The sequence below is a fragment of the Rhinolophus hipposideros genome (genome assembly GCF_964194185.1).
Source record: "Rhinolophus hipposideros genome assembly, chromosome: 1".
NCBI classification, from domain to species: domain Eukaryota; kingdom Metazoa; phylum Chordata; class Mammalia; order Chiroptera; family Rhinolophidae; genus Rhinolophus; species Rhinolophus hipposideros.
Genome location: NC_138047.1, coordinates 26,839,945 through 26,864,132, shown reverse-complemented (window position 1 = coordinate 26,864,132; position 24,188 = coordinate 26,839,945). Strand labels below are relative to the sequence as shown.

Here is a 24,188-nt window from a genome sequence, read left to right as displayed (position 1 = left end):
AATATGTGTATGTTTCTGTTCTTCAGAGTCAGAGCTGCCTCGAGGATTAAATTCTTAACCCTCTCCTTTAATCAAAATGCAATGAATCACAAAGTATTAATAAATGCAAACCATGGGCTGCATATCAGGGGGATTGTGTGAGTTAAATTAATTTTTAGAACCACATTGCATTAGTTAAGTCTGGGATCTTAATTTATGCCAACAAAAATGTCAAACCAGCCTACCAAGATACCTGATTCTTATTGCCCAAATAATAGCTGAAAATTTGAACTTGGCAGTTTTATGGATTGGTTTGTATCTAAAAAGCAGGCAGCATTTAAAACCCCTGAATAAAGGTTGCTTTCTGTGGACACCTACGGCATGACTATTTATAAAAGTACCCAATCATTTTTTCCCCTCCTGAAAGTGCTATTGGCAGGAGAGGGCTTGGTATTTAATCCATAACTCACTATGCACTGCACCCTACAGTGGCAAAGCGCACACAGAGCCAGAAGAAAGAGATCAAGAAAGCATTAAAAATGTCAGCCCTCAAGACCATGTTTAAATTATTAGGTGCAATGCGGTCTTACATTTAACAATGGCTCGGCACACCTCGAGGCCCAACTTCCTCCCACTTTCTCTATCTTGATGGGCTATTGCAATTTGTTCTAAAATTGAATTTCAATTTGTTTCAATAGCATTTTGCAGTAAATAGGAGGGACTCTAGTATCTTGTTTGTGAATCTTGATGTAATAATCAGAGTTAAGTGAAGCATGCACAGGCCACAGAGACTTAGGACATGTTTTTAAACAAGTATTGACTGATATGAAACCAATTTAACAAAAACTGGAAATCGGACTCCTCTGAGAAGGTGTGCACAGAATGTAGGGTCTGTTGCAATTGCACCGAGTTTGGCTTAAAAAATGGCTTGTTTAATTTTCCTTACCTTTCCTGAAGGAGTTTGGGTACAAGTTATTGACAGACAAGGTTGTGACCCGAGGACTAGGGCTAATCATTTGACGACTGGAGTTAATCATTTGTCAGTGCTGGGATTTAGATTAACCCAGTCTGTCATCCTCTCTCCCTTGGCTGCTTCTGTGGATAAGAAAGCCTCTTGGTAAAAGAGGTGTTCAAAGTCATATTCAACATTTTGTGTAAATTAGCACAGATTTAGAATCTTTTTATTTTGTAAATTAATCTTTCTTAGACAGATAAGATTGTACTCTTGTATTTATGCTCATGCTTACTGAAATATGTGTACATATGGACATACACGTATACAGGCATTACATACATCCTTACTTGCAAAGTGCCTGCTGGACTTATATTCCATTTTAATGCAAGTTAGATACTAAAAAGAAAAATAAAAGAACAAACTCTGTAATTTACATCTCTAAGCCGTATAACGGACAAAGATTATTCTAGCAGGGCATGCTGTTCTCTTCAGCTCTGGATTTAAAGCAGGGTGAGAACCATTTGAGGATGAGAATTTGAAATTCAAATGATGAAAAAACGAGTCTAAAATGTTGGCTTCCACAGATAGTGACCTTAAGTACAAATGGCAGTGAATTTTTTATGTTCACGCACTAAAGGAAAGAGAATGAATTGCGTATGGTGCACTCAGATTAGTGATAAAGATAAAGCCTATGAAACCTTTTGATGTTTGTCCCCTAATTGAAGGAAGTGGAAGAGAGGGGTGATGCAGGGAGGGAACATAACAGGGACAAAATAATTAACAGCTTCATTAGGCAAAACTTACATTTGTGTGTGTTTCTAACATACACTAATGTCAATTGGATTGAGATGTCATGTGGAGCAAATTTTTTAAAAAAATAATGGATTACAGCTTTTCAACATACAACGCAAAATACTTAAACGTCGCCCTTCTCTGTAACACTACCAGGGATGGCAGAAAAGATGAGATCTAAACATTTTATTTTTCTAAATAGAAATCTTGAAGACATGGACCTCATTAAAACTATGATTCCACCTGTGGAAACTGAAACAGATCAGATTGACATAAATGCCTAGGGATTCATAGACGTAATACTTATTATCACTAATAGGAGTTAGGTACCTAAATCCCAGAACGTCTAGATGAGACTATGCCCCTAAGTATTTGGTGTGCTCTTCTGAAAAGAAGATGTTGTTGTCACGATGGTTCTTTTAATAAGGTTTAATGTAATTGGAACAAAAGCAGAACACCCAGTGCCCCAAGTTTTCCCAAAAGTGATTTATGTGATATTTTTTCTTTTTTTGGGGGGGGGAATCTCCTGAAAGTGTACGATGTTTTCTTTCAAAACTATTGACTCAACAATTTAGAACTTTCGGTTTAAATGTTGTTAAAATATGCATATAAAATAGTTGGACTCCTGGGTTATGTGATGTTTGTTCTAGTTTTTCTTGTTTATTCATTTTTCTCAATAAGCATGAACTTATTTCTAAGGAAACAGTTTCATTCCTGAGTCTCAGAAAAATCCAAGATAAATGTTTTTTTTCTACCGAAAAAAAGTACAATCTTATCAGGGAAATGTATAAGGCATGGCAACACATAATTCCAATGCAATATTGGGCAAATTTATAATTACTTGGTCTATACTGACTACTAGCTAAAGATTCCATAAATTCAAGTGGAGGAAACATTTACAGGTGATTGAATATAAGAAAAGCTTCACAGAAGAAATGAATCTTGAATTGGGCTTTGTAAAAATGGAATCTGGAGTAGCAGAAATAAGAAAAGAGAAACTTCTAGGAAAGGGATGCCAGAACAATTCTGTGCAGTTATCCTCAGATGAGGGCCATTGGGGCAGTTGTCCCTGACCTTCAGAAGAGCTAATGCTATCCTAGGGGTGGTACCTGGGCAGAGACTTGGAGCAGAGACCTCAGAACTAGCCAGGGGATGGATCCTTTCAGTTTGTGCCTTAAAATGAAGACCCTGCAGCTAATGCCTGGATATGCATTTGACCTCCAAGTGAGTCCTTCTAACGTTCCTCTTACCCTGCCATTTATCTACTAGGTTTCATCTTTATCTTTTCTTTCTTTTGTAAGGCCATGACCAAAATTCATTTTAACCGTATTTAAACAGTGTTTTTTAAAAGTCTGGAGCAAGAATGAAATGCAGCCCTGGTAAAACCTGGGCTTGCACTTTACCTTGAGACAGCTCTGAAGTTGTAAATGAGCAGGGTATGCTCAGGAGACTGTTGCCAACGTGCTCTATAGAAATGTTCCCCAATTATCTTCGATCGACACAGCTTCTGTTCCTCTTACCTTGTCTCTAGTACTCATGCTAGTGGTTCACTTCCTAGTCACTGACTGGAGGTCCAGAGCCAAGGATGAGGAGGCAATCTGTCTGTCTATACCACCACTCATACCTCTGATTCCCTTCCTGGTACTTCTGTACGATCCTGGGTGAACTGTCCAAGAGTTAATTCAGTAAAGAACCGCCTATGAAAGCAGTGGTTTAACAAAATTGAAGAGCTGTTCTAGTAGGGATGTGGGTACAAATGCAGTAAAGACAGCCTCATGTGTCACAGACATACTAAGTGTGTCTGTGACACGTGAGGATGTCTTTTCAAGCCTGTAAAAAGCAATGATAGGCATAAAACATTTCTCAGCTTCTCAGAAAAGAGTGCCACATAAATATAAGCTACCTTTGTCACCAAAAAAATCGCGCACACACACACACACCCACACACACACACACATCTCACACATGCTAAGAATACTTTTCTAAATTGCAGAGCATAATGGGAGTGAAAAATTAAAGCTTTGCTAATAGTCCTCTACTGTTTGTATGGAAAATTTCCATTCAAGAGATCAATATTATTCTGTTCAAACATTTACACAGCCTGTGTTTAACATGTCTGTCACACATTAATGGAAAAGTATTTTTGAAGGCATTGGATTTTAAAGAAGAAAAATTACAAAAACATCAAGTTAAAGTTACTATTTTTAATGACTGCCAAATCCGACATCACTTCTGCTTCTGTAGTATTTGAACTGCTAACCTGCATTTCTGAGTGTATGTTCGTCAGTGAATAAATAGGGAGGAATTCAGTAGTAATTGATATAAAGGCCATTAGACTTCTAAATTAATGAAAGCCTATTATAAGGTTAAAAAAATGATGAAGGGAGAGATAACCAAGATGGTGCAGTAGGTAAACGCTGTGTTTACCTTCTCTCACAACCACATCAAAATTACAACTAATCCACAAAACAACTCTTATTGAGAATCGCCTAAAATCAAGCTGAACTGAAGCCTTTCAACTAAGGACATGCAGAAAAAGCTACCTCCAGACTGGTAGGAAGGTCAGACACATGAAATGGGCTTGTCTCCCACCTGAGTGTAACCATTGAAGATAGGGAGGGCTATTTTAGCTGTGGGGGTCCCCCCATACCCTAAAAGAGCAAGAGATCCCAGCCCCACCTTAGCCCAGGATTTCAGTGCTGGGGAGAGAAGTCCCCATAATTTTTGGTTATGAAAAACAGCGGAGATTGTGATTGAGACTGAGTGCAGCTGCACTCCCAGGTGCTCCTCTTAAAGGGACTGCACACAGACTTACCCACCAAAGCAATGAGCTCCAGCGCTGGGGCAGCAGCTGGAAAGGTGGCAGGGACAAATGGTGGGGAATTGAGTTGTCTGGCTTGGGACGGGGGCTAGCGAGGTGGCTTTCTCCGGGAAGGGGAAGCTGGCAGAGACACTGTTTCTTTGTTGAGCGCCCCCCCCCCCAGGGCGCAAACACAGGTGGCAGCCATTTGTGAGTCTCTGCTGTGTGTTCGCTATGCCCTGGTGATTTGAGACCTGGCCCAACCCAACTTTCGGGCACACCAGGAGGCTTTCAGTGTCTTTCTCATGCAGACCGCCTGCCTTGGCTCAAGCTGCACTTTCCCAGGGTCTCTCAAAGGTCTGCAGAATCCAGACAAGCAGCATCTGGTGTGAGCATGTCCTGTACCTCTGGCTGAGCAGCCCTAAGCCAGCACGAGTGGCAGCCAGCCTTGGCTCATGACTTGGCCTCTCAAAGGTGCTTCCAAGCACAGCACAGGCGGCAGCCATCTTCAGATTTCTTTCTGGCTCCTGCTAGGTGGGCCCAAGTGGGGCATGGGCTGTGGCTAAAGTAGACCTACAGCACATCCCCTCCAAGGTGGACCTGGGCTGGTGCCCCCAGTGGCCAGTTTCAAAACCAGCTGGAGCATCACCTAGCCATTTCCAAGTACGACACACCCAAGGGGCAGATTGGGCAGGCACCAGAGCCCTGCTGAAGCAGATCCTGCTCCATAGGGTCAGCCCCTGCATAACAACCCTTACAATGTAGTCAAGGCCAGTCCTCAACACAGCGAACCCAAGGGTCAGTCCCTCACATTGATGTGCAATTATCAACCAAGGCTCAACTACAAGAGGAGGGCACACACAACACACACAAGGGACGCACCTGGAGCATGTGGTTCAGGTGACCAGAAAGACTGCGCCACTGAACCCCACAGCACACCTACTACATAAAGACCACTCTACTAAGACAGGAAGACAGAGCAGCCCTACCTAATACATAGAAACAAATACAGGGGGACAGCTAACATGGGGAGGCAAAGAAACAAGTCCCAAATAAAAGAACAGAACAAAGCTCCAGAAAAAGAACCAAGCAAAATGGAGATAAGAAATCGATCAGATGCAGAGTTCCAAATACTGGTTATAAGAATGCTCAATGATCTCATAAAAATGGAGATGGAAACCATGAAAAAGAACCAGTCAGAAATAAAGGATACAATAATGGAAACGAACAATATATTACAGGGAATCAACAGTAGATTAGATGAAGCAGAAGATCCAGCCAGTGATGTAGAAGATGAGATAGCAGAAAACACCCTTCCAGAACAACAAAAAGAAAAAAGAATCCAAAAAGTTGAGGCGGGTTTAACAGAACAACATCAAGCGTACCAACATTCATATTATAGGGGTACCAGGAGGAGAAGAGAGAGAGCAAGGAATTGAAAACCTATTTGAAGAAATAATGGCAGAAAACTTCCCTGACCTGGTGAAGGAAATGGACATACAAGCCCAGGAAACACAGAGAGTCCCAAATAAGATGAACCCAAAGAGGCCCACACCAAGACACATCATAATTAAAATGCCAAAGGTTAAAGACAAAGAGAGAATCTTAAAAGCAGCAGGAGAAAAGCAGTTAGTTACCTACAAGGGAGCCCCCATAAGACTATTAGCTGATTTCTCAACAGAAACTTTGCAGGCCAGAAGGGAGTGGCAGGAAATATTCCAAGTGATGAAAAGCAATGACATAAAACCAAGACTGCTCTACCCAGCAAGGCTGTCATTTAGAATGGAAGGACAGATAAGGAGCTTCCCAGACAAGAAAAAGCTGAAGGAGTTCATCACCACCAAACAAGTATTACAAGGAATGTTAGAGGGACTTCTTTAAGATGGGAGGGGAGTTAAAGTCCAGTGAAAAGGGAAGGGATTGAGAAGAACAAATTGGTTATTATACAATAGTCATGGGTATGTAGGGTATAGCATAAGTAATGTAGTCAATGTTGTAATAACTAGGTATGGTGCCAGATATGTACTAGATCTATCAGGGTGATAGATGGGAATGGGATTGGGGTCAGGGAGAAAAAGGGAAGGCATTAAGAAATATAAATTAATAGTTAATGCAGTATGGGGAATATAATCAACACTGTAAGATCATGTAAGGTGCCAGATGGGCACTGGATTTATCAGGGGGATCACGTCATAGACTGCGTAGATGCCTGACTTGTGCACTATACACCTGAAGAGCTGAAGTAGAATAATATTGACTGTCAATATAATTAAATATATAGGTATCATGGGATGTAGAGCACAACATAAGGAAGATAGTCGATGATACTGTAACAGCTATATACAATGTCAGAGGGTGGATTGTCACTTTATGAGGGGGTTAAATGTCTAACTATTATGTTGCTTTGTACACCTGAAACTGTTAAAAATAATTAATTAGTTAAAAAATTTATGAAGGCTATGTAGGTATTTAATTAGTAAAAAATGGGTATTTTGCCTATGTCTGAAAAGAATTATTACAATCTAAGTCATTAAGAAAAGTATCCTGATTCAATGATATTTTTTTATAGTACAGCAATAATCTTACTATATTACACACAAAGAAAGGTTAAAAGGACTATCAATTGGCATGAAATTACAAAGTGGTGAGGAGGGTGGGAGTAAGAGAAAATTCACCATAGAAATTTAACAGTTACAAAAATAGGAATGTTCACTGTCCAGAATTTGGAGTTCTTAGCTGGCTTGGCTGGTTTATAAAAGAAAAATCAGCAGAATAAATCAAATTCTTTCTTTGGCATCAGAAAGCCAACCCTCAATGTAGATGTGGAAAATGCTTCTGTTAAATTGTCACGGGCATTTCTTTTGCTCTCTGGCTCCATCCATGCAGAGACCTAGACTTCTCTCCACCCAGCACCTCTCTCCATTTCCTGGATCCTTGATCCACATAGGCAATTTTTCACTTCCATAACAAGACCCTACCTCTAGATTGCCTAGTCCAAAATCAATAAGAAGGGCAGAGGCTAGACGGTGTGGGCATGGAGAGAGAAGGAAAGCACAGAAGGTTTGGAACGAAGCAGAATAGGAGCCCAGCCTATTCTCCTGCCCTTTATGGCACAGACACTGTCCCAAGTCCCAAAAACAGTTACAGAGCCTTTGACATACATGTACACTTTCCAAAGTGCTAACTGTTTCTATAAAATAACTACTTTATTGCTAAAATAATGATAATGATGTCTCCACAAATTTAGAGCAAGTGGAGAAGTGGTTTCTTTATTTATCTGTGTTGTTGCCTGGTTTTGTGTGTGTTTGTGTGTGTGTGTGTGTGTGTGAGAGAGAGAGAAAGAGAGAGAGAGAGAGAGAGAGAAAGAGAGAGAGAGAGAGACAGAGACAGAGACAGAGAGAGAGAGAGACAGAGAGAGACAGAGAGAGAGAGAGAGAGAGAGAGAGAGAGAGAGAGAGAGAGAGAGAGAGAGAGAGACTAACAAATGGCTTCTTTAAATTTTCTCTTTTTACAATACAAAAAAAGTTAGAGACTTTAGGGGCATAATGGTTATCCACAGTCACCTGAAAGGCTCTCATGTGAAAAAAAGAATGAAATGTGGTCTTAGGATCAATGGATAGAAGGTACATGAAATACTGGAGAAACGTTTATTGAGGGAAGGGATCCAAGGCAAAGTATGGGAGAGGGGATAATCCCCAGGGAGTCAGAGATGGGATGAGCTTCCCATCTGGTCTCTTTCTTTTTCTTACAGGTTTTTGAGCAAAGCTAAGTAATTCCTTAGTAGGAATTTTAAATTAGGAGTTAAAATGATCATAAAGACCCTTTTCATCATCTCCTAAAAAATGAGATGTAATGATTGGTTTCTCTTACATCATAATATAGTAGAAAATTCTGGTTCTTCTACTACTGGATTTGAAATATTATTCCAATTCCTTAAGGGTTTTGGGCTTTGGTTTTCTCATATATAAAATGTGTTATCAGTCTATTTTCCCTTAGATCTCTTCCCACTGGAAAACTTTGCTAGGTCTTTTCATGGTGGTAGCCTCAGTTAGTAAACCGAGGGCATTCCTGTTTCCTGTTCTCAGAGAGACAGACTTAGAGGCACTTGGCAGCCTGGGATGAGCCCCTTTGACCACGTACGTATTGGTACAGACGGAGGTAAGGGCATCAGCATTGTATTTGGTTAGCCCAAGATGATTGCTAAAACAGTTTTTCAAAGCACGGATTCAAATTAAATTCCTAATACTTAAGACAACAGAAAAAGGAGTTAGATTACCAAATTTATCTGTCTTCTCAAATTTATGTCATCATTTACAAAGTTGATTCCCTCCCCAAACCTTATTATTTCTGACCTGTGACTAGGGCACAGTAAGTGACTTTTCAAAATAGCACATACTTTGTGATGAATACTAGTTCCACGAGTATTATGTAATAAAAGGGTCTATGATCAATGAGATTGACATATGTTGGGTTAAACTAAGTTAAATCAAGGTTTCATACCTGTGGGACTTCTCCGAGCCCTTAATATACTGACGTAAATTGTGAATATTTACAATAAACTATTATATGAGGCATTCCCAAATGATTTGGGGGAAAGGGAAAACATCTTTTTTCTTGGAGCATTTCTGGGAAACACATTTTAGGACCAGTTCTCTACTATTTCTGCTTCCTACTAAAAAAAAAAAGGAGCAAGCACAACAGATTGGAAAGTGATGAAACAATAATAATATGATCTAGGTTATTAGAGGAAAAAGCAATCACAATTAATGAAATAGCTGAAATATGGGTTATTTTAAAAATAATACGACAATTTCAAGAACCTGCAATGTTTTAAATAAGTTTCCCCCAAAAGAATTCTCACAGCGTCTGTTTTATTGTTACAATTATAAGTGAGCACTTATTTGCCCCCAAATAATTCAAGAACTGAAATGCTGAAAAACCTCCTTGTTCCACAGGGAGTGTGCCTTTACACTATCAATTCTCTTAATAAACTTGCATTCATTGATTAAGTGCAGTATAAACTAGCTTTCTAGATTAAGAGCATTCAAAGAAATTATGCTTCCAGTGTAGTGAAATGTTAAATCATTTTATGTATTCTGGTTTTTAGTGGGAAAGAAATTGTCTTCCCTTATGGAATAATTAGAGTAACGGAGGTGCAGCACAGCTTTCTCTCTCCTTTGCCTACCTGTCTTGTTTTTACAGCTGAGACTTTAGTATTATCAAGGGGAACTTTTTATATCTTTCTCTAGCTTATGTTTTGCTTAGGAGATGAATGCATTTGGAAATGCTCCCTTTATGCTACATTTTATTTTAGCAAACTTGACCATATTCCCTTTTCCTTTCTGTTAAACTTGCCATAAAGATATCTTGGGGTTGGGGAGTACTTTAGACGGTCCGATGAGGATTATGCAATCATCTGGAGTTAAATCCGTGCTCCAAACACAGAACCATTTCAGTGAGCTGACCCTTTATGTGGTGATATGGTTCAACTTAGCAAGATGGTACGCCTGCCCGTATGCTACCGGCAATGTTTATGGGCACTGCTCTCCTTTCTTCTAAATACACAGTTTCCCTTTAAGGTCTGAATAAATCATGAGGTCGTCCAGGTCATTAAAATCCCTTCTTCTCTCCATGAGCTGGTTCCTAAAACAGAGGTATTATAGTCTTGCTCAATACCAAGTAATTACTCCATTGTAACGCAAGTCAGTAGTAAGAAAAAATCGTGTCAACTGATGTTTAGACCAATAACCAGTGATTTTTTGAATGTTTCGCTTTTTTACTGGTTTGTATGTTGTAATATAGAAAAAAACCCTAGTTGACATGTGAAGTTACTTTATGTCCACAGATATATTTCTCATTATATAAGTTATTCTCTGTATTACAGATTGACTTTGGGTTACCAATATATGGCAGATGAGTAAGACTCTATGGCAGATGAGTAAGACTCCTAGTGGCCCAGTCATCTGTAGCTGATACACCTGCGTTTTGACTTAATAGAATTTTAAATAATGAAAAAGGACAAATACTCTAAGCATGAGTGTATCAGGCTCTAAAGATGAGTCACAGCCAACAGTCTGCTGCTTTCGATAAACATTAAGGAAAAGGAAATCTTTCTACGACATGATCGATTTTTCTCATGTGCATTTCATTCTAGTATCATGAATGCATTAGGCCCAAACCTAAAAGATTCACGTTTCTTGGTTGTGGTTAGCCTTGTGGTTTGTACTTTAAGTAAACCTTAGGGTTTACTGAACAGAATAGCACGATTTCTACTCAAGTCAATGCCCACTGCCCATCCTAAACTTCGGCCCAATCTTCCTTTCCCTACTGGTGTTGCTAAAAGGAAGCGACATCTAATCTGTGTCACTATACCCATTTTTTTTCAGTATTTTTTTCTGTCTACTATTTCAGAAAAAAAGATGGTCATTTCAGGGTAAGGGACTTCCTCACTCCGGAAAGAATAATCTCACCTACCTAACACTGGAAAGATTCTACTGTAATTACTGCAAAGAAAGAAAGAAAGAAACCCTTTATAAAACGAATACTTGCCAATTTCAGGTCCTGCCAGTCTGATTAGTCAACTGCCTAGATCCCCACTGAACAATTACTAATTAATCAGGAGTATTTTTTTTACTCTTAAAATTAGCACATTAGGCACTATAGTCTAAAACAGAATTATTAGAATTATTGCTTTATTTCTTTTTCCAAAGATGAAAAACAGAATTTGACTATTATGATTTCAGGATGCTATAAACCAGATTCCCTGCCTTTCCAGACCTGGAAGTTGCACCCTGGTGTTCCTACCCTACCAATTAAGGGGACTTTTTGAGCAAATTCAGCATGGCTTGCTACTAGCACTAATCCAACTGCAGATCATTAAATCAGTTGGGTCCATCAATGGAAGCACTTAATGGATTTAGTGATTAAAAAAAAAAAAAGCATATTGTAACATATGCAAATTGTTTCTTTAACTCCATTACTGACAATGGCTTTAATTGATTGGCCTTTGGTAGTAGTACTGGGGCAAGACCTACTGTCATCCCAAGTAGTATTTTTCAAAGTATCAGGTTATGGTCATACCCTGAGTTAGTCATCTCCTGACTGATAGATCCCTGTGGGAGATAACAGTAGCTAATCTGCGCTGCCTGAACTGCAGTCTATTTGAACAGGGTTGGGTACATTTTGGAAAACAAAGCTGTGCTCTATTTAGCTTTCTTTGTATTTTTCCCTTATCTTCTGCATTCCAACCTCACTTGGAAAGTGATCTCAAGCCCCTGCCAAGGCCATTACATAATTATTTCATTTAATGCTCCCTGCCATCCTGCAAGTTAATTATCATTCTGTCCATTTTACACGTGAGCAACTGAGGCTCACAGAGGTTAGTTAGTGACCTGCCTAAGGCACTCCACTCACCAGTTGCAGAGGGTGAGGAGGACTAGGATCATAGTCATCCCATTTTGGCTAATTTGAATGCCTGATGGGCAGGTAGGTGTCACCTCGTTGCCTCACTGTCCTCTTTGACACTTTGTGGGAGGCCAAAGATGGTGACATTTCTTGATAGATCAAAGGTGCAGGAGTGGCTCCTGAGGTTCAGAGCTAGGACCAGAATCCAGCTCTTCTTGTCCCACCTCTCTCTCTACTGGATCATGTTAAAAGAGACTGAGTTTACTTTTTTAAAAAATTATTCTCTTTGGAAGGCTGAGAGGAGAGGAGCAGAGAGAAGAGAATATCCTTTATACGGAAAAAAAAAAAAAAAAACCAACATGTTAAAATAAAGATATAAGTATTTAAAGTAAATAAGAAGGAAGTAAATGTGTCCAAAAAGTTCCTGCTGGCATTTTTGATGGTTTGACTTGCTCTAGAAACCCATCTTGAGACAATCCATAAACGTAATTCTTTTTTTTTTTCCTGAGAACAGTGGAAAGTTGGCAAGAAGTAAAAAATTTTCTATGAAATAAGGAGGCAAACAAGTTGTAAATGATGTTAATATCTTCCAGATGGCACAGTTTTACTTGGGAACTGAATTTATTGTAATTAAAGGCATGTGAATTTTTCTATAAATACTGAACTTTGCAAAGTTGACACTGGAAGCCTCCACTTCTGGAGCTTAATTGTTTTAAGGGAGGCATTCTTCCTCTTCCATTTAAATTGCATCTTTAAAATTTCATAATCTAAGTTATATTATAGAAATATTTTCCCATATAAAGGATTTTGCTTTTTATCTTCCATGCCAGAAAATCTTAATTATGAAGTGAGATTCCTCAAAAATGAGAAATTCGAACACCAAATCTTTTCCATTAAAAGTATATCTTTTGCCCATTATTTTACACCACATATCTTGAAATCTTTTATATATTTATTTTTAAATTAAGCTAGGATTACTTTTTTGTCTCTAGATATACATGTGGTACTTTCCTGGAATTTCTGTGTTGCCTTCAATCGGGAGAATGGGGCACATTTCAGAACGCTGCTTTCTCTTTCACTGCAAGCACCACCTGTGGCTCTTGGTTCCCAAACCAATAGCCAACGTGACATGCAAACATTGAAATCACTTCCACCGATGCTTTAGGTTCCCAACCCTGCCCTTAGTCTAACACCGAATCCGACTCACCTTTGATCTACTCATATCAGGCGATGTAAGTGGATGATCCAGCCTGCCTTTAGTTTCTACTGCAGCTTCCGACTTTCATAAGTGTTATCAGAGCTTGGTCTGTGTGGTGGGCAGAACTCTGAGAGGTGCCCCCAAGATCCTTGGCCTCTGGGGTATACGCACCTTCTCCTAGTTATTCAATCAGCCATTAATCTAGGTGCTGCTGTCAAGGGACTTTGCAGATTGAATTAAGTTGCCAAATCAGTTGACCTCAGAAATGTGAGATTGCCCTGGGTGAGCCTGACCTAATCAGGTGAACCCTTCAATGGGACCAAGCTTTTCCTGCAGAATTGTGAAGCCTGAGAAGAACTCATTGTGAGGGAGCTTCTCTGTGGCTGGCTTTAAAGATGAAGAGGGCCACATGGCAAAGAATGCCAATGACCTGTAGGATCTGAGAGCAGTTCCCGGCCGACAGCCAACAAGAAAATGAGGATTACAGTCTTACAATGGCAGGAAACTGAATTCTGCCACAATGGTGTGGGCTTTGACAAGGACACTGAGCTCAACATGACTTTGACACCTTGATTTAGGTCTTAGGATACCCTGAGCAGAAAACTCCAGCTGTGCCAAGCCAGACTTCTGACCTATAGGACTGTGAGATATTAACTGTGTATTGTTTTAAGCTCCTAGATTTGTGGTAATTCGGTACATAGTAATAAGAAACTGATTGCCTATTACCTGCTGGATATTTACTATCTTAGTTTCTCTCCTTCTGCGGTGTCCTTGACCAGCCACAACGCATTGCAGCCCTCATAATCCTCCACACAATCAATGATTCTCCTTTTACATTATTGCAATAAAAGCCATTTCGTATCTCTTTTCATTTTACTCCAGTAAAACTTTTTTCTTTAACATTTTCTTTCTTCACTTCTGTATAACGTCATTTCCTGGGACTGTTGACTCTTGTATATATCAGTGTGTTATTATCTAACCTATTAATCGTCAGTTTTCTGTAGCTTCAATGAAATTATCAATATTCGTTATTATGGCCCTGAGGCATTACAAAAGCTTAAAGATGAAAATTTTCACGTGTGAGATTCGCTCGATGAGTTGGACTGTACTCCGATTATGTGAGACTGGGTTACCTGACTAGGGGACATATAGAGGTGCCCTAAATTTAATCAGAGGTGCCACATTCTGAGAAAGATGTTAAGTGGGCTATATGGTGTTGGTGTTTCCTGCAGGAGAATTAAATTTAATTCCCTAAATTTAATCAGAGGTGCCACATTCTGAGAAAGATGTTAAGTGGGCTATATGGTGTTGGTGTTTCCTGCAGGAGAATTACCTGGAAGCTTATGGACAAGTGCAAGATTAATACTGTGTGGGTCTTTGAGGATGACAATGACACGACAAAAGACAAAAGTATTTGCCAACATTGTTTACAATTATTTTATTACAAGAGCGGGAAGGGTTTGGCATCTCATTTACAACCAGTGGGATCGGTGGCAGGAGAGATGGTGTGGCTTAAGTATACCCAGCAGCCCCTGAGCAAAGCTGCCTAGCCTCTTTCTTTTCTTCTTTTTTTTTTCTTTTTAAAGTGGTGAAAGAGTAGTTTATTAGAAGAGACAGTACACTTCAAAGAAATAGAAGCAGACCCGAGTAGTAGAGAATGGCTCAAGGGCCCCGACTAATGAGGCCTTGGTGGTTTTTATCTTTTTCTCTCAAATGGGCTGATCCTTTCCAGGCGTGGGACCGTCTGATTGACGCCTGTGATTGACAAGAGGCTATTACTTCATCTTTTTTTTTTTTTTAACTTTTATTTTATTGGTTTCAGGTGCACCAAACAATGTAATAGTTAGACGCTTATAATTTATATCCATCACACAGTGATAACCCCTCTCTCCGCATCCACTACCCCTCTGACACCGCACACACTGTCTCTATTCCTAAGGCTGTACTCCGCTTCTTGTAACTATATATCTATATATAGATAGATGCCTGATCGCTGCACTGTACACCTGAAGCTGAACAATAATGAATGCCAACTACAATTTTTATATATTAAAAAAATAGTAGTTGACATTCATTATTGTTCAGCTTCAGGTGTACAGTGCATCGATCAGGCATCTACATCATCCCTGAGGTGGTCTCCCTAATGAAACAAGTGTCCATTGGATACCCTACAAAATTTTTACAATATTATTGATTACATTCCCCAAATTGCCTAGTCTTTTTAGCACCTGCTCTCCCCAGCTCTGTAGCCGGGCCCAACCCTTCATTCTGGAAACTGTGCTCACTTTGAAGCTAAACAGACAGCAAAAACCTTGTACCCTCAGTCTACTCATAGGTGGACCCTGAGTTTGAGTGATAAGATCAGCGAAGGAACTCAATGGTGGGGAAATGGAAATGCTACTCTCCTACTGAAATGAATAGGGATAGGAATATATCATAGGTATTCTATCCCAGTAGGAAAGAAAACGCCACTTTATGCTCTGACAATGTCAAAGCACATTACTTGGTGTGAACATATATAAGCGCATTACAAGTATAGATGTCGTCATGCTATGGATTAGAAGTTAGGGGTGTATCGAAAGAATTACTAGAATAAAAGTAAGGAAAAGTGAATTTTAGAAAGTGATATAACAGGTGAAAATGAGTCCCAACTCAAAGATGAATGCCCTATAATCCTGCTTATAATACAGAGTGCATAAAAGAAGAAAAAGTATACATATATACATACATACATACATACGTATATATATATATATATATATATACACAAATATACATGTTGGAAAGATACATCTTTAGGATAAATATTGGACATTATTTTAATAAAGAAAACATTACTTTATAAACTTAGAAACAAATTTTAAAGGGGAATACAACAATATAAAAAACAATATTCTGTTGATAGTAGAAATTTTAAAATTTTGTACAGATTTAAAATGGCTTTCATAGAAATTGGCTAAGAGCGGAGAAGACAAGAGCCAGATCACAGCCCAGACTCTCTGTTCCTCTGAAAATATGGAGGGATTCTCTGGCAGTACCCGCTGGCTCAGGCCCTCTCCCTGCTCTGAATCCAGGGTGCTGCCAACTCCATGCTGAGTGCATGCATCAGGCTGGCTCCAGCCCTCATGGTGGTCAGAGGGGCCTACCTACTCATCCTGTGGAGTGGATGGGTCTGCATGACCCAGGATCTGCCCCTGCCCCATCTTTGCTGGAGCTATGTTCAGGCTAAGGGTGCTAGCACTAGGAAGAAAACACAATTATAGCTACCATTCAGCACCACTCCAGCACTCACCTCTGTTTCTTTCTGTTGCCCACCCTGGGCTTGGGGTCTTGTTATGTGGTTCCTGAACATCTAGCCTGAGCAGGGGGCCAGATCAGCTCTGGGAAGAAGCGGTTTCATGGCCACCATCCGTTCCACTGAAACTTTCAACTTAACCATGAAGGTCAAGAGCTAGCTCGTTCCCCCACCCACCCACCCCATACACACACCTGCACATATACCTTTGTACACACCGACATGTTTGTTTATATAGTGCTAAGCACACCATCAAGAAAAATTAATGAAGTGTTAGTTGATGTGGCATTTTTCTCACAACAATTTCCAGTTGAAAAAATGAATTACAAGTTGTTAATGAATAGTTCTAAAATAATAAGGCCATACCCATTCCCCATCCCTAAAAATATGTACTAATGAGAGTAATAAGAGCAGATATTGTAATCAAATTTACCCTAAAGTAGGCAGTGTTGAAAGGATACAGCTTATTTCATGCATGTATTTCCCCAGCTCTAGGCTCCTGGGCTGGTACCACCTGATAACTGCCTTCCTGCCATCACTTGTAAAGACTACATGAGATAATACATCTGAGAGCATTTTGTAACATGGAAATTACTTAACAAATGCCAAGTATTATTGCCAGCATTTCAGGAAATATGAGATCAAATCTGATTTATTTTAACTTTCTACAACTAAACACACACACACACACACACACACACACACACACACACCCCGTCTCATTGATCCAGTTGCTTTAGGAAAAAAGGGAAAGCCTTTGATTTACTTTCAAATAAAACATAAGATAGTGTTTTCTAACAAAGAAATACAAAACTTGTTAGCTAGGCAATAAGATATTGATTTGCTACTTTACATATAGGTAGTTAATACTTTCCAAAATAACTTTTATCTGATTTATCTGATTACAAAGGAGCATTTGTCCATTGTAAAAATTTTGAAAAATACAGAAATGACCGAGGAACATAATCTCATTACCCAGAGACAACCATGTATTAATAGTTCATTTTTCCTTCCAGTTCTTTTTCTACATATGAGTAAGAATTGAGAATATACTGCATATAGGGTTTTATGTTCTCATTTTTCACCTATTATATCATAAGCATTTTTCATATGTTATAAAATATCTTTTGTTGAGCATGCTTTTTAATGGCTGAATAACATCCCATGATATGAATGTATATAAATTATTTCTTGTTTCCTTCCTGTTTGCCTTATTTCCATTTTCTCCATTATTATAAAGCTTCAAGCAATACTTTTTGCATAAACATTTGAAATTATTCCAGATTATTTCCTTAGAATAGATTTCTAAAAAAAATGCTTGTACTGAATAAGAGGCTATGAAACTTGTAAGACTTTTCATATATCTTGATTAGAACATTGCAAGCAAGACAGAACTGTTAGGGGGTGAATCTCATATAAAATTGCTCAGAAACACAGATGCAGAATAATTGGTTCTTCCTAGCTCCATCATTGTGTTTTTATTTCCAAATCCTTTTTTCTAATACTCTGAGAGAAAAATCTGTTCTCTTCTGGGGGATATATAAGATGATTCTTGGACAGCAGCAGTATAGTAATTGTTTACAGGTTGTTCAGTTGGGATAGCTATTAATGTCTTGTGCAAAATAAACCAAAGATCCAAAGAAACACATTTTTACAGGTGAAAATTATGTTAGCCAACATCATTTTTCAGTCTGGTTTATGATGTCAGGTGTCCAATTTCTCCATTATTAATGTATATATGCACATGGGGGTAGGTCCTCTTGGAAGGAGATTAAAAAGACACCACCACCTAAAATCCCCCTTCCTAATAACGTGAGAATGTCCAGAAACTATGAGGGGGTTGGTACAGTAGCTCACCGCACAGACACCACCCTGCAGGGGAGTGGCTTTCTTTCCATTAATGGGCTCCACTGTGGAGAGTCAGGGGTCATCGGATCTCACAAGAGAAAATCCGACTTAAGTATGCCATTTGTCTATTCAGCACTGCATACCTATGAAGCCTCTAAAACCGTTCTTTAGTGACTGAATACATTTCTCATTTTCCCATCACTTTTCCCCCTACTTGGCCATTTTCCTAAAACCATAATTCAAACTTTCCAAAAGGAAAAAATAATCTCTGGGTAATCCTTTCAAGAATTCTTAGAAGGAAATCTTTATTCTTTTTATCACTCTTATGGGAAACCTAACTCACGGTTACTCTTAGAATGTGAAATGTTTTCACCACCCACATACACCCAGGTAGGGTGAGAGTGGGGGAATATGTAAGCACAACGGCCTTTAACTTAAGAAGCTTGTGGTCTAAAACCAGCCACACACCTGAGAAGAGCCACCCCTCATTTCACACCCTAAGACTGAAACTGTGGGAAAGTGTCTTTTAATTGTAAAAGGGTTAGGTAGAGAGATCTTTGCGCTACTTCTCCATACACATAGGCTGCTTTACCATTATTAGTGCAGAAAGGGAGAGCTTTAAGGTAGAAGATTTAAGAACATAAATGGAAGGATGGCTAAAGGAGGAGCGATTGGTTGTCCTCTGAATATTTTAAAAATCCCCATGTCGTTTACATTCCTATAAATGGGGCAGATGAAGTTTGAGGAAAGGCTTTCCTAGCTGGGACCCATGTCTGCACTGGAAGCAGGGGTGCAAAGAGGGGTAGTGTACTTTGGACCCAGACACGGCTTTCTTCTCACCTGGAGCGTTCCTTTTCAGGAGCAGGGCTCCAAACAGACAGAGAAGTCAACTTTCTGACCTCTCTTTTAGCTTTTTATGAATTACGTGCCTGAGACACAATTCCCACTTTTCCTCCAGCTGCTGGAACATGTCGGTTCAGAATGAGGGTCAAACAAGTGCCTCCATTTTCACCTTTGTAGGTTTCTGCTGTCGCAACTGGGGAGCTTGACATTCCAAGAAATGCAGTGTTTGCCACACTGGCAGCAGTAACAGAGCAGTGTGCAGCCAGCTGGGGGAGTGAAATTTGCAAACTCAGGATCCTGGGCCTCAGGCCAAAGCAGGCTGGGTGCGTTGCTGTGGTGACACATATAGTCTCTCGGGAGGGATCCTGGCACACCAGATGCATTCCTGGCACCACGTTTGCCGGCAAGAAACTTATGGAGTGGAACTGGTATCAACTCCAGAGAGAGATGCAAGCTGCTTTCTTAACTTCTTTGGCAACGTTATCCTTTGCAACTTGTGCAAATACACCCTCCTGAATATTTACACGATCTGCTATTTGTGATACCCTTTGGGGCCCTGATGGATGGTTCTTTGAAGGCAAGTGCTAAAATGAGAGCAACGGTCCTGTTTACAAATGTAACTATTGTATCCCTGAATAATTCAATTTCCTAAAATTGGCATTTAATGATGCAATGACTTATCTCTTGCTGGGAAGAGATTGTAGTCTCTCTCTCCCTTTTAAAACTAGCTTTTACTATTGCCAACAGGAGAGTCTAGTATTTTACTATTAGAAGATACGTGAATTAAAGTACTAGCTTCTTTCCCTATTGCAATTCACTAGACTATATTAGCTGAGTTCTCTCATACCTGGGAGCAAGTTCTCACCAAAATGCCCTCAGTTCTTCAAAAAGCCTGACCCACCTCTCTTATTTGTGCCTGCAAGGCAAAATGCACCAGGATTTGGCCACTTAATATTCAGACCATGTCAGGATTCAAGTAAAAAGCCTATATTGCAGAGCTGCATGCACAGTCGCCAGGACAAACACAGCCAACAGTTCAAATCACAGTTAAATTATAAGCAAGCATGGGCAAAACATGCAGACCTGTCTCGTCAATGAAGCAGTCGAGATAAAAGGAATTACACAAATGCCAACTTGTGGGGCTTTAATGAATACAGAGATGGCGTTCTTTCCAGCTGCCCCCAGTTGACTGTAAAAGCGTAATTAGGATTTTGAACGTAATGCTTTCTTCATCCTCCTTCTGGTCCTCCACTTTTTACTTCTCCTCCTCTGCCACCATCTTTTAACATGCACAAAGCATTCCAAAAGTATTGAGAAACAAACAATTCCTCTGTGTATTTCCATAGTTTTGCAAAGGGACAGCGATGCTAGCAGGCCCGTGAGTGCTACTGGAAACATCGGATGCAGCAGAGGAAATGCAGTTAATACAATAATTCACATATGTTAATGTTTAGTTCCATCAATGTCAGCTTTATTTTCTTCTTGGTATACACAAAGCTGGCACACAACTTTAACTGATGAGGTAATGTCATTTTTAATTTAGAGAGCCTTAAGCTGTCCACTTTAACTAGTGATATCATCTTCGCAGTTGTCTCCTGAGACTTGATGTAAACATAAGTAATGTGTCCTGGACAGTTTGAAAAGGGATTGTTAAAGATGACATTGGTCATCATGAAGATTTGCCCCACTTTGATCTCTTTTAAATTGCCAGATGCAGTTTATGTTACTGCCATATTTTAGCCATTCCTGAAATTAATATATCCCAGGACTTCTGAACCAAGTTAGGCACAGAAATAAAATAAAGGTTTGAAATGAAAGGACTGTAATGTTTTCATGTCAGTTCTAGAAGAAAAATGGAAGACAAATCAGATTATCTGGTTCCTAGGTGACTGACTTGGTCAATAAAAAGAGAGGAAAGAACAAGACACTAAAAAATACATAATGCCAAACAAACAAAAATCTTCCTATTTTCCTGGGGGATGCTAGGAAATTGGAGATGGTTTTCCACCTTTTAGAGATAAAGAAGGTCCAAGCGTATCTGTTATCTTAGCGCAATCTTTAGAGTAATATTTTATTGTCACTTCATTTATCATTTGTCTCCTTTGTGTATTATTAAGCCTGAATCTTTTTAAATCACATCACTTTGGTAATTTTAAATGTGTCATGTTTCCTTTTCAAACAACAATATCCTTTTAAAACTTCAGGCTGGTGGGTAAACAAAGTTACTTTCCATTTTTAAATAAACATCTTTCTTTGGAGAAATTACATTCTGCAATTCAACTGTAGTTTGGGGGGAAGATAAGATGATCTGTGTTTTAACTATTGTAGATACTGAGAGAGTTGTTTTTTTGTTTTTTAAGAAGACTGGAGTTTGGTAGAATTGGGTTAAATAGTAAAGAATCTGTTTATTATTCTGTGGCCATATGTTTAGAGGGTCGCTCACAGAAATCCAAGTATTGTTCATGGAGAGCTCCAGCCAAGGAGACATTTTGAATTCATAAAAGAACTTCACAGTTTGAAAAGAATGCATAGCATTATGTATTGACACCCCACCACCACAGACAAAAGAACACAATTTAATAATAGAGAATTGTGCTCATGAGATTTCTCTTTTTCTTGTTAATTGGTTACTTTAACTGACATTGTCTGCAAGTATAATGGACACCATTATTCTTAATAGTTCTCTGTTGCCAGATGATGTATACAGACATGATGTAGTCCATTTTAATTATTTCATTTTGCTAGATTTTTTCCTCTCCTTGTAATACAGTGGTGAATGCAGATAACACTTTTTCTCCCCCTGACAAACTATTGCAGGTAATGCTAGTTTCCAAATTACTGAAATTAAAAGGGCATTTCTTACTAACCTCATGTTTGCTTTCCTGTTTCTGTGTTAGGTATGACTACGTGGAAGTCATTGATGGAGAAAATGAAAGTGGACGTTTATCGGGAAAGTTCTGTGGAAAGATTGCCCCTTCTCCTGTAGTATCTTCAGGGCCATTTCTTTTTATCAAATTTGTCTCTGACTATGAGACACATGGTGCAGGATTTTCCATACGTTATGAAATTTTCAAGAGAGGTGAGTAACTTAGATTAAAACACATATGACTAAATGTTCATTAACGTTGTTTGATTTTATAAAAGACAAAGTGAAAAGAGACAAAGAGTAATGTTTTCATCCTTTTGTAAAAAATCATATATTCTCATTACAAAAATGTTAGAGAACATTTTAAACAAAGGAAAAGTATCCAATGCATGGAGTATGTTTAATATTTTTTAAAAAGTATTTCAGAAATCAAAATTAAATTATTCTAATGTCTTAACCAGTTTATAAGCTATATATACATATGTATGTATATATATTCCATGAAACTCTTTTTAAAGCATTTATTATCTTTCTTCTTCAAAAATAAGTTTTATCTACTGTCGAAGTTTGATTTTTTGCATTAAAAATGCATGAGTCTCTGTTACATTGAAGACATGTACGTCTTCTTTCCTTGATTTTATTGCAAAACTCAAAACTGGTAGCTCGCAGGAAAAACAAAGCAGTCCACTAGCCTTATAAAGTTTCTAAATCTATTGGAGGAAGAAGAGGCTTTCTATTAATGGAGGGATAGGTGGGGAAAGAACCTCTTTCCTGGAGGAAACAAAACAGTAACACTTTACGTATCATTCCCCTTAGTAATTAAATAGCAGTCTCCTCTCTAATATAATCACTTACTAATCTTCTGTTGCAATGGTATATTCAGGTCCCAGATGGACAATTCAGAGTCTCCCAGCTTTGAGGAACTAAACACACATATTAGTCAGTTGATAAACAATATTTTATCTGCATATTACTCTTTTTCCAACAGTCTGTAGATTTCTTTTATGTGTTAAATTCAGCCTTCCCTTTTAATTATTTTATTTGTTTAATTATTTGATTATTCCCTTGACATCAGTGTGTGGGAGACCCACCGAGGGACAGAGGCTCAAGCTTTGAATGTATTGTCCTAGAATATAGGAGAAAAACTAGTTTTTAAAACTAAAAAACATCTAGCTACACCAACGACAAATGCCTAAGGTCTCTAGGTCAGTGGCAACTGGAAATAACAAAAAGGACTCATTAGGAGTTTCTGGGACCATCTGTACAACTTCTTAAAATTTTGAAGGAATCTGGCACTGCCCCATATAAATATGAATAGATGGAGAGAGCTTTCTTCAGAAATTTGTCTAAGCACATGCTTGGAAACCCTTTAGTATAAATAATAGTATACATATGTATGACATAAGTATGTACAGATGATTACATATGTACATATTTTCTTGTGTTGAAAACTGTTTGACTTGTCATATAAATCATATTATATATATATTATGTATACACACACACACACACACACACACACACATCTATATTTGCTCTACCTACACGTGGCACTATCAAAGAAAAAAGGTGTCAGCAAAGAGGCTAAAAACAGCCCCTTTTATTTTCAGTGTTTCTCAAAGAGCTGAAGATGGTGAAAGAGAAAAGAGAGAGTTCTAAGTCACTAAGTCATTAAGAATTGTTCTTCCAAAAGAACTCAGCTCCCGCCACTTTGTTAGTCTCAGATGTTTCATATTTTCCTTGTCCTGCTCTCTAACACCATTTTTGAGACTTGAAGCCTTATTTTGTCCTCTCGTCTTGCATCCCTACATCCCATGTGGCTTCTATCTCTTTTGAACTGTTATCCACAGGTGTCGGAGTCACAGTTCCTTTCCAAGTCCACTGCCATTAACCAAGCAGGCCCAATCTGTGGTTCTTCCCACGCTCTTTGATCTTACCCACAGCTTCTCAAACAGTCATCACGCTGCAGTCCTCAAAATGACTATGGCAGATCTCCGTCATTCATGGTCAAGCCTCAATGTCCCGTTGGGTCATCAAGCTCAAGGCATGACATCAATTCCTCTGGACGTTCTATAGCTTCAATTCTCACAGATTCACAGTGTGGCTTCCTGCCTCAGGGAAATGCACTGGGTGAAACCCAGCAGACCTGAATGTGAATTTTAATTCTGCCACTGACTATCTGTGAATGTTCAAAGCCCCTGAGTACTC

At 38.9% G+C, this 24,188-nt stretch overlaps 1 protein-coding gene across 9 annotated transcripts in view; it reads left to right on the top strand.

The window, feature by feature from the left end:
- The window catches only part of NRP1 (neuropilin 1), a 144,195-nt gene that overhangs the window by 34,510 nt on the left and 85,497 nt on the right, over positions 1-24,188 (top strand). For all 9 annotated transcript variants that reach the window (XM_081046555.1, XM_081046559.1, XM_081046553.1 and 6 more), the window contains one exon: positions 22,012-22,193. In XM_081046555.1, the coding sequence (XP_080902681.1) occupies positions 22,012-22,193 (182 nt within the window). The remainder of the gene's footprint in view (positions 1-22,011; positions 22,194-24,188) is intronic.